The sequence below is a fragment of the Acomys minous genome, assembly GCF_964271855.1.
Source record: "Acomys minous genome assembly, chromosome: 1".
Lineage (NCBI taxonomy): Eukaryota > Metazoa > Chordata > Mammalia > Rodentia > Muridae > Acomys > Acomys minous.
Genome location: NC_140483.1, coordinates 144,812,019 through 144,828,365, shown reverse-complemented (window position 1 = coordinate 144,828,365; position 16,347 = coordinate 144,812,019). Strand labels below are relative to the sequence as shown.

General features: G+C 42.7%; 1 protein-coding gene across 1 annotated transcript; it reads left to right on the top strand.

The window, feature by feature from the left end:
• The first annotated feature begins 279 nt into the window (after positions 1 to 279).
• MRPL50 (mitochondrial ribosomal protein L50) lies at positions 280 to 9,381 on the top strand. Its single transcript, XM_084787582.1, has 2 exons — positions 280 to 391; positions 8,765 to 9,381. Exons 1-2 carry the CDS (start codon positions 300 to 302, stop codon positions 9,150 to 9,152), a joined length of 480 nt encoding a protein of 159 aa, XP_084643708.1. The 5' UTR covers positions 280 to 299; the 3' UTR covers positions 9,153 to 9,381.
• Positions 9,382 to 16,347: the final 6,966 nt, after the last annotated feature.

Sequence of the window (16,347 nt, the reverse complement as noted above, 5' to 3'; positions counted from 1 at the left end):
AGCCTATCCGTCTCCTATCCTGCTGCGTAGTCTTTCGGGTCTCGCTGGAGTCTCCTCCTTGTTGGCAATTCTTCCACCTCACAGTCAAGCAGCACTACAACCGACCACCCCTAGACCAGAAGACGGTACCCGGAACCTGCTCGGAACCTCTCCAACTACAACTCCCAACATGCCCAGGGAGCGAGCCACCGCCTTTTCTCGCAAATGGTAAAAGGACTACATTTCCCGGTGTGCACAGGGGACCGCTGCAGTAAGCTCGTCTCTGATTGGCTGAGTCGGAAGCTGAGTGCTTTTCGAAGATGGCGGCACTGTGTGTGTGCGGGCTTGCTAGACGAGGCTGGCTGTGGAAAGTTCCCTTTGCTACGCGTAGAGACTTTTGGTCTCGATCCAGGTAAATCTGAATATTTCTCGATGGGTTACGTTCCACGAAATTAATCAGAAGCTGCGGGGACGAATTCAGAGGGTTATGGTCGGACCCTGGTCCTTTAGCCTGCAAGAGTTACCGTGGAGTTGGAATCCGAGCTAAAAGCCTCGATTGGCAAGGCCGCTCCTAATAGCAACACTGTGCCTTTTTCTCTTGCCCTGTTTCCTTAGTAAACAGTATTAACCACGTGTCAAAGGCACCCAGTGTGGCGCCTGCAAAGAAACGACTCATTTGGACCCATCAGTCTAAAACATGAGCAATAAGCCTAAACTTCGCTGGGGTTGGGTTAGGATTCTGTTTCAGTCCGCCTACCTGTGATGTCACTGCTTACCTGCCACGGGGGGCGTGAGCCTGCCCAGGGCCATATAAAAGAACAGGCCCTCCACGAGGTCTCTCTCTAACCTCTCTACGCCCTTTCTATCCTCTCTCTACTCTCTCCTTACTCTTCCTGTCTCTGCCTCTGTCTCTCTCTGGGGTACACCTCCCCCCTTTCCTTCTCCCCGCTCCCCCACATTCTCACTTAGTAAACTCCTCTACAACATAATATCTGGTACCTTGTATCTATCTTTATCTCATTCAAATATATAAAAGTCTGTTTTTAAGCAAACTCAGAAATAATGGCTCCCGCTCAACCGCGTGTCCCCCTACCCCATCTGCGTTCGCGTGCGTGCGTGCGTGCGTGCGTGCGTGCGTGTGTGTGTTTGTGAAAGAGAGGTTTCACTGCTATATACAACAGTTTCTAACTGCCTTCCATTTCTCTAAGTGTGTACAAAGCTCCAGCTGTTATCATTAAAATGCTATGGCACGCAATAGATACGACTATGGAGAGAATTGTTTGGGGGTGAAGGGAAGGGGAGAGGAATCAGGGCCTGAATGAGCCATGAGGGCAGAGAGACAGTGAGGGGGAGGGAGGGTGCCCTTAGAGAAAGTGCAAAAGGGACGTGCAGGAGTGAGAGACAGGAGAAGATGGTAGGTAAGGTCAGCCCCATTTATATCCTGGACCCCTGGCACACCTGGTGGCAGGGCTGTGATGTCAGAGGTTGCTAAGTGACCTAGAGACAGGTGTGTGAAGCTGCATATATGCTAATATCAGGAGTCGTCTCTTTTTCACCCTTAAAATGGTCACTTGAGAGGGAAGTGAGGCCCACTGAAGAGGAGCATGCTCCTGATAGGCCTAGAATCGCGGTGTGTTAACTGTTTACCGACGGTTTCCCCCCACTACACCTATGGGACCCATCTGTATGACCTGGGTGATATTAAGGACATGAAAACTTAGCCTCTGGGACCTTAGGAAGCAACGGATGGCATAAGTTAGAATTTGGAGTCATTGCCTCATGTATTAACCACTCTCTCTCTCTCTTTGGCTAGTGTCAGATGTTCCAAGTTCTTTTCTTTGATTCACTCAGTTAATATTTGTTTATCTACTAGATGGAAGATATTAAATATACAGGGTTAATTAGACCAAATCTTTGTCTAATTGGCAGTTGTGATGAATTATGTTCATTTTTCGGTTACCTATTTTCATAGGCATTAGGTTAAATATGTATATTATCTAAGTGCAGATGTACTGACAGTATTGATTCTTCCCTCCATGAACACGGAATATCTTTTCATGGATGTGTGTTTTCTATTTCTTTCATCTGTGTCAATGTTTTACAGTTTTCAGTTTCACTGGTTATTTATTTATTTATTTTGGTATTTTGTTGTTGTTTTTGAGGCAGGGTTTCTCTGTGTAGCCTTGGCTGTCCTCCCCCCCTAAATATTTCTTCTTTTTCTGCTATTGAAATTGAATTGATTTCTTTTTAAAATTGTTTATTTTTATTTTATGTGTATTGGTGCTTTGTCTGCATGTAGGTCTGTGGGTGTCAGATTTTGGAGTTACAGACAGTTGTGAGCTGCCATGTGGGTCTGGGAATTGAACCTGGGTTTTCCCAGAAGAACAGTCAGTGCTTCCAACCACTGAGCCATCTCTCCAGCCCTGAATTGATTTCTTGAAATTTTTTTTTTGGTATGATTTATTATTTCTCTAGAGAAACCACTGACTTTATTGAGGATTTCTTTTATTTATGTACTTGATGCTCTTCCAGAGCCCAAAGCTCTCCTGCCCCCAAACTACTGACTTTTTAGAATTTTTAATTTTGTATCCTGCAACTTTACTTGGTTGGTTGTAATAATTTTTTTGTGTGTGTTGCATACTCTGAGGTTTTCTTCTGAGAGGTCCATGTCATCTACAGAGACAAATTTGTTCTAACTTGGTTGCCTTTGATGTCTTTTTCTTTTCTCAAAGCTCTTGAGTGTGTCTTCTAGTGTGATGTTGTAGTGAAATGATTGGCAGAGGTTGAGGCAGGGGAATGATGAATTCAAAGCCAGTGTATTTTACATAGCAAGGACGACTCCCCTCACCCTCAACACTACCCCTGAACAACCCCCCTCCCCAAATAAATGTTGTAAGAGTGAGCATCCTTTCTTGGAGAGAAAACTGTTTTGTTAATAGTTGCCCCCCCCACCCCCGATTTGTTATGATTTTAGTTGTAGGCTTTTCTAAGTTGTATTTCTCCAGTTGTGGTAGCTTCTACACTTATTTATTTAGAGCTTTGATTGCGGATGAGTGTTAAGCTTTGTATCAGACTCTTTCTGCTTCTATTGAGATGATCATGTGATTTTTACTTTTGTTCTGTTGTGTGGCACATCATTATTTATTTGTGTACATGGAACAAACTTTGCAGTCCAGGCAAGTGTTCTACTCAGCCATAATATAGTTGCCTATTTGATGTGCTATTAAACTTGGTTTGCTTCCATTTTATTGAGTATTATTGCACCTATGTTCATCAGAGATGTTGGCTTGCAGCTTTCTTGTAGAATCTTTGTCTGGTTTTGGTATCCTGGTTTCATAAAATGATATGGGAAATGTTTCCTACAACTTTTGGGAGAGTTTAGAAAGGGCTGGAGTTAATTCTGTTATGAATGTATGGTAGAATTATCACATGAAGCTATTTGGTCTCTGCCTTGGGATGTTTTTTGCTGTTCTGTTTCCTCCAGTCTCTTTTATTGCTATTGACTGGCTTAGGCTTTCTGTTCTTTTTTGGCTTAGGGTTACATCTTTCTAGGATCCTAATTGCTTAGGATCTGCAGCTTGTGTAGGTTCCTTCCGTGACTTTCTGTTTTTGAAATATCTCTCATACCTCCTTATATTTCTGATTTTAATTATGTGTGGTTTTAAGGTTTTCTGTATTAGTCCTTAGGTTTGTTGGTTTCTTTCTATGAGATTTGTATCTGGTCTTTTGTTTTGCTAACTTTGGAATTTACATTTCTCTCTCTCTCTCTCTCTCTCTCTCTCTCTCTCTCTCTCTCTCTCTCTGTCTTTCTTTCCATTCATGTGACTCAGTGTTAGTTTGCTTAAAATCTTGAATGATGTGGTCATTTACTACTATGAATTCGTCTCAGTGCAGGTTTTCTTTTAATGTTTGTTATTGTCTTTGTTAGGGTCTCTATTGCGATAAAATACCATGACCAAAAGCACAGGATTTATTTTGTCCATTTTCCAGGGCAGTCAGGCCAGGAGCTCACAACAGGAACCTGGAGGCAGGAACTATATAAAGGACAGTGGCATATGCCAGATTCTACTTCCTTATGATAATTCAGTAATAAAAGTATTTAGGTTTGACTATACATTAAAGAAAGTAACACTATTTCTGCATGTCCTCTGTGTTTCTAGCATATATTCAATTTTCATAATATATATCCTGGCCTGTAACTTGCATCTAAGTCTGCTTGTCTGACTTATTAATTAGCACAATAAGCATAAGGCCCCTAAAGTATTCTGATTCGTGTTCACTTCACAAGCCTTTTGTCTTTTTTGAAGATTGCTTTTCCACTTGTGTGTATGCATGTGGAAGCCGTGTGCACATGCGTGCAGGTGCCCTCCGAAGCCTAAGTCCTCTGAGTATCCTAAGTCCCCATCATTCATATTTCCCCCCCCCCCCCCTTTCTCTCTAAGATTTAGTTTTTTAAATTGTGTGTCTCTATGTTGGTAGGTGCATATTGAGTGCAGAGCCTGTGGAATCCAAAAGAGGGCATCTGAGTCCCTGTATGTTTGTGAGCCACCTGATGTGGTGCTAGGAAGCACAGGTCCTTTGAGCACCACACTCCATCAGCCTTCCGGTTAGAGTCAGGAAGTGAGAATCACACCACAGACCAGGGCAACATGAAGCCAGAGATGTTCCATACTGTTTTCCCCAAATTAATTAGAAAGAGGAAGAAGAAATGTATGCAACCTTTTTTTTTTTTTTTTTTTTTTTTTTTTTTGGCACAGGGTTTCTCTGTGTAGCCTTGGCTGTCCCAGACTCCCTTGGCTGGCCTTGAACTCACAGAGATCTGCCTTCCTCTGCCTCCCGTGTGGTGGGATTAAAGGTGTGGGCCACCAATGCTCGGCTGTTTTTCTCTTGTGTTACTGGTGACTATTTTGTGTGTGTGTGTGCTCAATAAAGCTATTTTGTATGATTTTGAACTTTTAAATTCATGAAGCTTCTTTTTGATATAATCTTTCCGAGGAAATGTTCACTGTGTGCTTGAGGTAAAGATGAAAGTGTGTTGTGTTAGGGAGGGTGTTAAAATGAAAGCTCTGTTTGTGTCCATTGTTACAGTGTACAGTTTATTGGTGTTCTGTGTGACTAGCCGATGTACTATGTGTTGAAAGTGTGTTATTGATTTCTGTAAATTTGGTAATTTATTCTTTCAGGCTTGTCCATATTTGCTCTGTGTGTTTAGGTGCTCTTGTATTGGTTACATGTTTATTTACATCCAATTTAATTGATCATTTTATTATTATCCAATGACCTTTAAAAGCTTATTTGGTTTGATGTATGTATAGCTGTTCCTACTTTGCTTTGGTAGTTTTGGTTATGTAGCCCTTGATTCTTTAAAAAAAAAAATTCTTGTAGGCAGCATAGAGTTTGGTTTTTATTTTGACATTTTGGTTATGAGCCTAGCCTTTAACAAGTGAGCCATCTCTCCAGCCTTCAGTTGTTGTTGTTGTTTGTTTTGTTTTTTGTTTGTTTGTTAACTCCCATCTTTTGGACTATTGACTCTTTTACCTGAATTACATTTTATTCTGAACATGATGAAGTGTAATGGAAGGGACTTGAGGAATATGGGAGGAGAGTGGGTAAAAACTCAATAAACACAACTCTTTTGAGAATTGTTTTAAAAATAGTGATTAGTTTTCTTAAAAAATGGAAACTATTCTGTCTGTAGTAGAAACGAGGACATTTTGCCCAGTGCCTTTGTTTCTACCACAGACAGAATTCTGCCTAAAAAAGGGCAAGCTTTTTTGGATATAGGCAGAGTCAATGGCCAAGCTCTGGCAGACAGAGTAAGCAAGTCCTCAGTAGTTTCTGCCTCACAAATAGGTCTGTCAGATATATTGGGCCAGAAGGCTAAAGATGATGCTCCAATGTTATAAAGAGTTTTGGGTGACTATTCACATAGCAAATTGTCTCTGTCATCTTCTCATTTGGGAAGCTGCTAACCTTCACTCCATGTATACTCAGGTAATTAATTTTATTCCTTCTCAAGTCTCTGATAGAGCTGAAGACCAGATAGTTTAGTTTTACAATAAAGCTTAAATGTTTAGGGGTTAAGATGTTTTTAGATCTAGATAGATGTTTTAAGTTGATAATGATGAAATGTGATACATAATGATTTACATTCAGATTTTTAGACTCACCAAGATAGGAAAGATGTTTTCTTCAATGCTGCCAAATACAAATAGTCAAACACTAAGAATGTAACATTTATATAATTCCTGATTGTTTCATTGTTCCTCTTGCTGTAGTTTATTGTATATATGTGTAATAATATAAATATATATGTAAAAATTTTTTTTAATATTTCATTTTTAAAAATGGAAGCATTCGCCGGGCATGGTGGCACATGTCTTTAATCCTAGCACTTGGGAGGCAGAGGCAGGCAGATTGCTGTGGGTTCAAGGCCAGCCTGGTCTACAAAGTGACTCCAGGACAGCCAAGGCTACACAGAGAGACCCTGTCTCGAAAAAACAAACAAACAAAAAAGGGAAACTATTTCAGAATGTTGGTTACCCTGGGATACTTTAGTAGAGTCTTAGTCCCTTTTCCATTGACATAGCCAAATGTGCTGGTTTATAAATAGCACGGCCCTGTTGTCTGCTCCGCACCTGTAGAGGGCAGCAGCCTCATAGCATAGTGGAGGGCAGCATGTGTTCAGCCAGAGATAGCATGTCCCTGTCAGGCCTTACTAATGCTTTTATAGAGTTCTGATTTCCTTATCTCCTGTTCTCTAATTATCTCTAAAAAGACCTGATTGCAAATACCAAGGGTCCACGACAAGAACTTTTGAGTGATATATTCAGGCCACACAAGTATTATGAAGGACAAAGGATTAGTTGGTAGAACAGGCTTAAGTAGACAAGAAAAGCTTTATTCCAAAGCATATTTTGTTTTGTTTTTTACAATTTTCTTTTTTTATTAATTAAACATTTTTATTTCTAACAAATACATTTATATTATTATACATATAATACAATAAACTACCTATAGCAAGAAGAACCAGGACACAATCCGGAATTATATAAATGTTACATTCTTAGTGTTTTGGCTATTTGTATTTGGCAGCCTTGAAGAAAACAACTTTCCTATCTTGGTGTGTCTTCTTCAAGACTGCCAAAGCATATTTTTGGTGAGACATTTCATTTCTGGTCGCCTGTTTTCTGTAGCGATGGCCAGTTCTAGTCAGATGCTAATTCCATGAGGAACAGACTACTTAGGTAGTTCACAAACCAAAGCATTTAAATGGGGTGTCAGCCAGGTTCTCTTCTAAGCAGCTGTTACGTTTCTTTTCAAAGAACTCCAAATGAACAAAACAAGCCAGATCTAACAAATAGATCTTACAACTACCTCAGGCAAGGTAGTTCTCAGGAGACATTGTTGGGGGTGTCCTTTGTTGTGACCCAGGGCAGGAGTGCTACTGTCATCAAGGAAATTGAAGGCAGCATAGTACTAAATGTCTTTTTTTCCCCTATATATCCAAAATGTGTTTATTGGGGTGGTTTTCCCCTCATCTTGAATTAGGTACTTTCAGTGCTGCTTCCTCCTGAAGGAGCATCCTTCTGCCAGCCTTGCTTTTCCTCCTAGGCTGACAGAGAACAGTGGAGGAGCCAAGACACAAGACTACCATTTGTGCATGGCTAAAGACCATGGTGATTTTACAGCAGCCTGGGCACTTCACATCCATAAAGTAGGAATTGGGGCTCTGCACCAGGCGCTTTTTCCTGTGTTTCCTCTTCTCCTCTTCTGGAGAGTGATGAAGGAGATCCTTGATGAGAGGCATGTTCTCCTAGGGAGGTCGTCACCGCGGGAAAAGCATGTGTGTAGGATGCGATACACTGGGCAGTGTAGACTGCTGCAGAGATCAAAGGAACTGATCATTTGACTAGAGAAGCCAGGTGGACGTTCCTCAGAGACATGCGTTTTTGACTTCTATAAGTAAAGATCACAGTACTTCATGCAGAAGACGGATGTAGAACACAATCTAACAAGTGTCAAGAAGGTGGGATGTGTTTGGAAAACGATATAGTTTAGTTTGAGCAGGCCTATATAGGAAATCAGTGGGAGGTAAACTTAGGTAGGTTTGTTGGGGTTAAATCTTGGAGGATGTACTGGCTAGTTCTGTGTCACTTTGATACAAGCTAGAATCATTTGAAAGAGGGAGCCCCAATTGAGAAAATATCCCTGCCAGACTGGCCTGCGTTCAAGACCGTGATGCATTTCCTTGATTGAAAATTGAGGTCTACCTTGCCGTGGGTGGTGCTACCCCTTGGCAAGTGGTTCTGGGTGCTGTAAGACAGCAGGCTGGACAAGCATGGGGGAGCAATGCAGTGCACAGCAGCCTTTCATGGCCTCTCTGTCAGCTGCCGCCTCCTGCCCTGACACCTTCAGTGATGGAGTCTGATACGGACCTGTAAGATGAAATAAACCCTTCCCTCCCCAAGTTGTAATAGAAACCAAACTAAGACAGAGGACTAGGACTCCCACACAGAGCAATTCATCTGAGTTTTGTTTTTACTTATTTTTAGAATTCTCATAAGTGTGTAAAATATGTACTAAGCTTTTGCTTTCTTTTCTGACAGTTGACTCAACTACACATGTCTGAGGGGTAGATGACCATCCTACTCCATTCTGCTCTCCTCTGACTCAGAAAGTCCTAAATGTGCAAAATGCTTGATTTTGGTTGCAAGGGCAAGATTTAGTCAGATGATTATTAGCTTCGGCTAAAGATTCACATGTTTGCTTTTGCTCATTTCAGAGAGCAGAAAGAGCCAGCGGTGGCTGAGACGGTGGAAGAAGTGAAGAAAGAACCTGACTTGCTGTGTCCACCCTTACGAAGCCGAGCATACACGCCACCTGACGATCTCCAGAGTCGCTTGGAATCTCGTATTAAAGAAGTTCTTGGTTCTTCTGTTCCCAGTAACTGGCAAGAGATCCCCCTGGATGATGACCGTGTGAAGTTCAGGCTCCTGGCACATTTGGCTGATGACTTGGGCCATGCTGTACCTAACTCCAGGCTTCACCAGATGTGCAGGGTCACGGATGTTCTTGATTTCTATAATGTTCCTGTTCAAGAGAGATCTAAATTTGATGAACTCGTTGCCAATAATTTACCTCCCAATTTGAAAATCAGCTGGAGTTACTGAGCACTCCAGTCAGTGACCACACTGAGGTCAGTCTTACTCTCCTCACTAAGGTGGCTGGAAACCTTGTGATATGCTACCCAGAACTCTTCTCAAAACCTCCCCTTCCTATGCTTTTGTTTTTTCCCCACAGAAGAACACATTTCTCATGGAAAATCAACAAAGAAAACACTTTCACATTTGCTTAAGCTATTTTCCCCCAATAAAGTCAAGTTTTGGTAATTTATGAAAACGTTCTTATTCTGAGGAATATGGTCAGGGGTGCTGAGGAACAGAAGCGATAGCATGAATCCCCTGTAAAGGGGATGGATTAGGCTAGCTCACGGTAGGGTCTAGGTAGTCCGTCAATGGCTGTTTTACACCAAAGAACCTAGTAGTTGTGCAGTTCTCGAGGCTGACTGTCTCAGCAGTGCCAGGCTGGTGCTGAGGGCCTGGAGGGTCCTTTGAAGAGTGTGCTGATCTTCAGTCCATGCTGGCAGCCTGGAGGAGCTGGTGCTAGTAGAGTGAAGGAATGCAGCAACGGCAGGCACAGGATGGGTGAGCTTGCCCTAGAGTGGAGGCAAGTAGGCAGAAAGCCCAACAACCTTCCTTCAGCATGGGTTCTGCCCAAACTTAGATACACTTCCTTCTTGTGACATTCTCACTAAGAAGAGCCCTCAGTGAAGTGGCCAGCTGATGGTCTTTTGGTTGACTGACTGTAGGTCAGTCAGGATAGCAACCAAGACTGGACATCACACAAAGATATTAATTAACTTGGGTTTAAGATAGGAGGCTATTGCAAGTTCAGATGTTTTCTTTGCCCTTCATATAGATAAAGTAGTAGTTGCAATCAAATGTTCTAATCTTATTAAGGCTCATAGATAATAGGATTATATATGCATGTACAAATAAGGAAATAGATATTTGAAAGAAATGTGAACATCTGATACACATTGTAGAAAGTGCCTCTCTCTGTTTTAGTCCATGAGTAAAGATGGAAGAAAGTACACTGTTTTCTGGGTTCATCTCTTGGGATTAAAGCAGATTTATTAAAGTGTGATGTCTTTACTTTCTTTTTAAATGAAATCACTTGTATGTATCACTTTACTATTTCCTTAAAATGAGTACCAGAACTGAAAGAAATACATTATCTAGCAATTATTAAGTTTTAAAGGGTTATTGGCAGATTCTACATTTAATTGCACATTCTTAAAATGAAGCGTATTGCAGACAGTCTTTTCTGTAGCTTTGAAAGTGGCCTGAGGGCACCTACGGTTAATCCCTGGGTTGGCACATCTTTGAATTTGATGTACTTAGTTTGTAGAGATGATTTAAGTAAAGTACCAGACAGATCTAAATGACAGAATTGGCGATTATATTTAAAACAAACAAACAAACAAACAAACAAACAAACAAAAAACTGTGGTAGGAAGGTTTTTAGCATATGAAATTGTGTTTATTCTCTTTCCTTGGATGACTTTGTTGAAAAAGTAATCAATTGCATATATAAATTGTACAGATTCATTAGAGAAAAATAGTTGAGGCAGAAGAGATGGCTTAGTAGGTAAGAGTGCTTGACCTGTAAGGCTGAACACCCAGGCTTAACTCTCCAGTACCCATGAAAACGCTGAACATGGCTCCGTGTGCCTGTTCCTCTAGAACTGAAGAGCGGAGACGGGTGAATACTTAAAGCTCGGTAGCCTACTAGTCAAAGAAGTGGGATTCCCATTCAGTGAGAAACATCATCTCAAGGCAATTAGATGGTGACCAGTAGAGGAAAATATGTCCTGCTCTGATCTGTGTGTGCAACACAGGTGTGCACACCCACACAATTCTGATGGGGCAGTGACTTTACAAAGTCACAGCATTTAATAGTCGGTACATATCAAGGGCGTTCACTCCATTGTGAGCTTCTGAAGTGTTGGTGTCTGGATCCCTGGAGTTTAGACAGAGCAGCTCCTGTTTCTATGCGAAGGAGATTCACCAGAACGTTAGGGTTTTATCCTGTTTTCCGTACACGAGCATACTAGAAGAGATGAGTAGTCAATATGGAAAGAAACAGTTTTCGCTACAGCTGGACAAGTGACTGAAATTGTCATATTAAGATAGAAGCTACTCTTTTGTAGTCCAGAGCAATGTTGTTCAGACTTACATGTGAATAAGTCATTTAGGGATTGTGTTAATGTCCAGACTGGTTGTACGCTTTTGCACCTCTACAATACTCAGAAGTAACATGGTCCTGGGGTCATGAAATAACAGTTAAGAGGTAGCAAAGTCCCCTTCTGTGAAATGCCCAGTCAGCTGCATATCTGTCAATAACTCTAGAGGGCGTCCTGGGTTTACTCACAGTCAATGCACTATCTCAGAACAGGGACCTTACAGTTCTGAAGGGAACATATTTGTTTACTGAGGTAGCCAAACATACACAAAAACTTTGTAATTTAAATATACTTCATGAATTTATCAAGCTTATTAATAAAACATGACTGTTGACAGTATGAAAAAAATACTTCATGAAATGTAAAAGGTATAAGCTATCCAATTTGTTGGGGGTTAGTCTATACCAATTTATTTAACTGAACCTATGAGCTCATGTTTGGTAAAACCTAATAAAATCACCAATTCAAGATAAATGCTCTTACATAAACTTATATTTCAAGTATCATAAGAGAGCCTCTCCTAACTCCCCTCCCCCACCTCTCTAGCTGGATTTTTTTCTAACATGGAAAATTTATGATTTCTCTAGTTACCACACTTTAGAAAACAGGTGATACATTAAAAATGAGATGAAAAAAATCACCTCAGTATACAGATAATAGTGTAACATTCTAATATATTTACAAAAGAAAAAAATGTATTTTTACTTTTATTCGACAAGTGTGTGTTCATGTATGTAGATGTGCTTGCACATATGTGTAGAGAGAATTACATATCACCCAGCTTTCAGAGAGTGAGTGGTGCAACTCAGGCTCTCACGTTTTGAGTGGCTTGTTGCTTGAGCAGTTTCCACAGCTGTTTGTGCCTCTTAAAACTACTGTCACACTGGGCTTGGTGGCTCATGCCTTTAATCCCAGCACTCTAGAGGCGGATCTCTGTGAGTTCAAGGCCAGCCTCATCTACAGACCAAGTCCAGGACAGCCATGGCTGTTACACAGAGAAACCCTGTAGGCAAAACAAAAAACTACAAACATTGTGTCTCCAGACTCACATGGGCTCCCTTATAAGTCAGGAGTTTTCCAACCTTTTGATCCTCATCTGCAAACACATTGGGTTTTATTCATAGCTATCCTGGGATGAGTGCAGCTTGAGGGCCACAGGTTGAACACATCTGCCGTAAGTGGTGTGTAGAAACACAGACCTGGTGGTGGTGGTGGAAAGATCCTGTGTGGGCTGTCATTTCTGATTTCACTGCAGCCAGAGAAGCCAGCCTGGTTTCCATGCTGTCCATTTACTGGGACGACTTAGCTCATATCATCTCTTATAAATGTTAGTGCATGTGCTCACCTGTGTGTGTAGATGTGCAGCTGTGTGTACCTTTGATGCCAGAAGAGCACGGCAGATCCTTCAGAGCTGAAGCTGCAGCCGTTTGAGGGAGATCAGCTCCCTAAAACTCCAGTCTTCCCAATGGCACAGCAGACACTCAACCACTGAGACACATCTCCAGCCCTTAATTTGCTTTTATTATTTTAGTTTTGTAGTATAGAACTCAGACCTGCAAAGAAATGTTTTGCAAGTTCAGAGTTTTTAGGTTTTTGTTTTTGTTTTTGTTTTTGTTTTAGTAATCAGATAAGAGCAAATAGTCAAATAGTGGCAGTGGAGGTCAGGGAGTTGGCTCAGCAGGGAAAGGCACTTGGCACCAAGCCTGAAAACCTTAGATCATTGTCCTCTGACCTTTTGCATATCACACTATGACACATGTGCAGGTGTGCACACACACATTATATGTATATGTATATGTATATATATATATGTATATATAGTACTAAATATATAGAACAAACATTTAAAAACTTAAAGCAGAAAGGAAGGAAGAAAAGAAGAGTACTAAGTTGCCTACAATATAAGTTAATAAGCAACCAGAGCAGGAATGGGGATAGAGCAAGGGTTAAGCTGTTTGCTCTGTAACCCATTGTAAAATGTAATGCCAAGAGCATTTGAGACTTTGGTCTCGGGACAACTGGAAAAGCAGCTTTAAGTGGGAAAAGGATTATTGGTTGGTTGTAACAAAAGCTGTGTGCTCTAAGGTGATTGGAAATACATTAACAATATTGAAAACATTGAAAATAAAAAGCAGACGTTTTTTTCTTCAGTGTTCAGCGTTTAGTAACTCATACGGACAAATCGTCCTTTTGCTCTTTCTATGATCCTGGAGAGCGTGGCGTACCTGGAAGCACTAGCAGGATAGTCTTTTTCACCCAGAATTTGCTTAGGAAGGATGTCATTGGAGACCTGTGCTCACTAAGATGTTTTTGAGGGACATGAAAGACTACCAGAAATCACTTCACTCCCGTTTATGCTATCCTCATCTCTACAAATAGTTTCCCCCACCTCTTTTTTCTAGAGCATGGTAGGAAAAAAAAAAGCCCTCTTAGTCTGCAATGCTAAGCTACACTAAGAAAAGCGTAGCTCATGATGCTAACGCAGGGAAGGAATTCTTCATCTTGGAACAGGTTGTACCTAATCTTCCAGTGACTCACTGGGAAAATTCTTAGTGATCAGTTTAACTGAGTCAGATACGGATTCCATTACTGACTGCATTCTTCATGCCTATGTGATCTTAAGTATTCAAATTCTGGGAGATTGTAATGAGTCAAACATAGATTCTTATTCTTAGCACATCTCTCTATAGGCAGATAATCCACATTTATTCACATCTACAGCCCCGTCTCTATATGTGTATATGTAGGTATGTGTACAGATATGTATACAGTATGTATAAGGCACTACTCCCAACCAACCATTCACTGCATGTCGTTTAAGCCTCCCAAGGAGTCAAAATGAGCTTTTAGGGGAAGCAAAGCAAGATTACCTCTTGTATTAGCTAGAGTTCTCTAGGGTAACTGCCAGGGACCAAAAGGCCTGAGGCCGACCCCCACCCATTCAGTATTTGCAGCAAACATCCTGCTGGGCCACTCAGGTATGCAAGGCATCCGGCTTAGTCCTGAGAAGACAGCGATCTGATCCTAAGATAACCACAGAGACATCCTGCTTTGTCTCACCTGGAAGACCCCTCCCCTTGCAAATGTTCCCGGGGCTCAACCCAGAAGATTTTGTACTTTTCCACTACTCTCCTTGCGTACCCCTGCCCTCCCTAAAGCAGGTTTTAAAAAGCCTGCCATTACCCTCAATAAACGGCTCTTGACAAGCAACTGTTCGCTTGAGCTCTACGTCTCTCTCGCCCATTTCTTTAAATACAGGTTGCGACCCCCCTCGGCCCCCCAATAACTGACCAGCTGGACTGGTCGGTGGACTAGTTACATGGACTAGTTATCGTTACATGGACTAGTTAATCTGGCGCCCGACATGGGACTCGAGGTGCGGGTTTCTTCCCGAACGGATTAAGGGACCGGTCCACAGGAGTTTTCATGACCAGCCGAGTTCGCCCGGCCGGCTTCGTCATTAGGTGAGTCATCCGTTCGCATATCTCAAGAATGGGCCATTCGCTGTCCAAAGAAGCAAAGAGGCTTAAAGGACGTACTCAGAGAGAGGGGTATTAGGGTAAAAAAGAAACATTTGATTGAGTTTTTTGTTTTTATTGACCAGACCTGTCCCTGGTTCATGATTGATGGACCTACTATTCATTCTGAAAAGTGGCAAAAGGTGGGGCGTGAGCTTAATGCACTTATTAAAAAAGATGGTAATACAGCGGTGTCGAACAGTATTTTTTCTTATTGGGGCCTTATACGGGACATAATTGAGTCCAACGAAAACGAAAGCGGACAGAGGCAGCTCCTCTCCGTGGCTGAACTCTGCCTGCGTGAATCTCTCCCTCCTCGTGTTCCTTCCTGTTCCTCTTTGCAGGGTTCCTCTCTTACGCTCATTGACATGCTCCCCGATTCTGTCCCTCCTACATCCTCGGAGCCCTTAAAAAATCCTTCCCCTGCGCCTGTGTCCCACCCTTCCCCTTCTCCCCGCCGTCTTTATCCGTCGCTTCCTCCCACCTATGAGGACCCCATTTCCGCTATGGAACGCGGGTGTTCACCACTTTGTGCCCCTGTTTTTCCCCCAAAAAGGATACCCTCTGTCCGGTCCGGTCCGCCAGCCTCTCCTGTTCCCCCTCCGTCGGTCGCCCCTTCACGCGCCTCCCGCCATTCCGCCATTTTCCTTTCTCAGGCCCCAGATGAGCCCTTAGATCCGGATGCTGCTGCCACCCTTGAGGAGGAGGCTGCTCGATATCATTCCGATGATGGCCTCCTCTGCGCGGCGCCAACCTTTCCCTCCTCTACCTTGCTCACTCTTCCCCCTCTTCCCCTCCTGGTCCTCGGCCATGCTTCTTCTGCCCTTATCAGGCTACTCATCTATCCCCTCGTTCTGAAACACCCGCTCCCTTCTCCTACGCTCCTCCTTGCCGCCGCTACCCAGGGCCCCATCTCCATCTCTCCTGGTCAGATTTTGGCCTGGGCCCTTCCGTTAACCCTGGCTGACTCTGTTGTCTCTCCTCCCGCCGCCCCGACTCCCTCCCTACCCCCACTGCTTATCATAAACTCAAATTTAAAAAGCTAAAAAAACTTAACATGGCTGTCCGTAGTTATGGACCTAATGCGCCGTTCACACTCTCCCTCCCAAACTGCTTTTGCCAGACGGAGGCCCATCTCCAACACCAGATCTCCCATGCGACGAAGATTCTTCAACTTCAACAACGGCTTTCACTTTTAACAACGCGCCTTTCCTCCACAGCTCCGTTTATTTTCCCTGTCACCCGTTCCCAGAGCCAGCCCGCCCTGAGCGGGGCAAAAACTGAGGCCACTGATTCAGGCGCTGCTTTGGGAGAGCCACCTGCCTCTGCCTCTCGAGTGCTGGGATTAAAGGTGTGGACCACTATGCCTCTCATCATTTACAGATTTTGAAGCCCAACATTCACAATCTTCATTTTTCACCGAGTATCAGCTCAGTAGTCTCGCGGTTGGCACTGAAGGCCTTGCTTTGGCTAGCTCCCGCCGTTCAGTTTTCTGCTGGCCTCAACTCCAGCACTTTTTACAAAATGCCCGAGTCTGGCGTC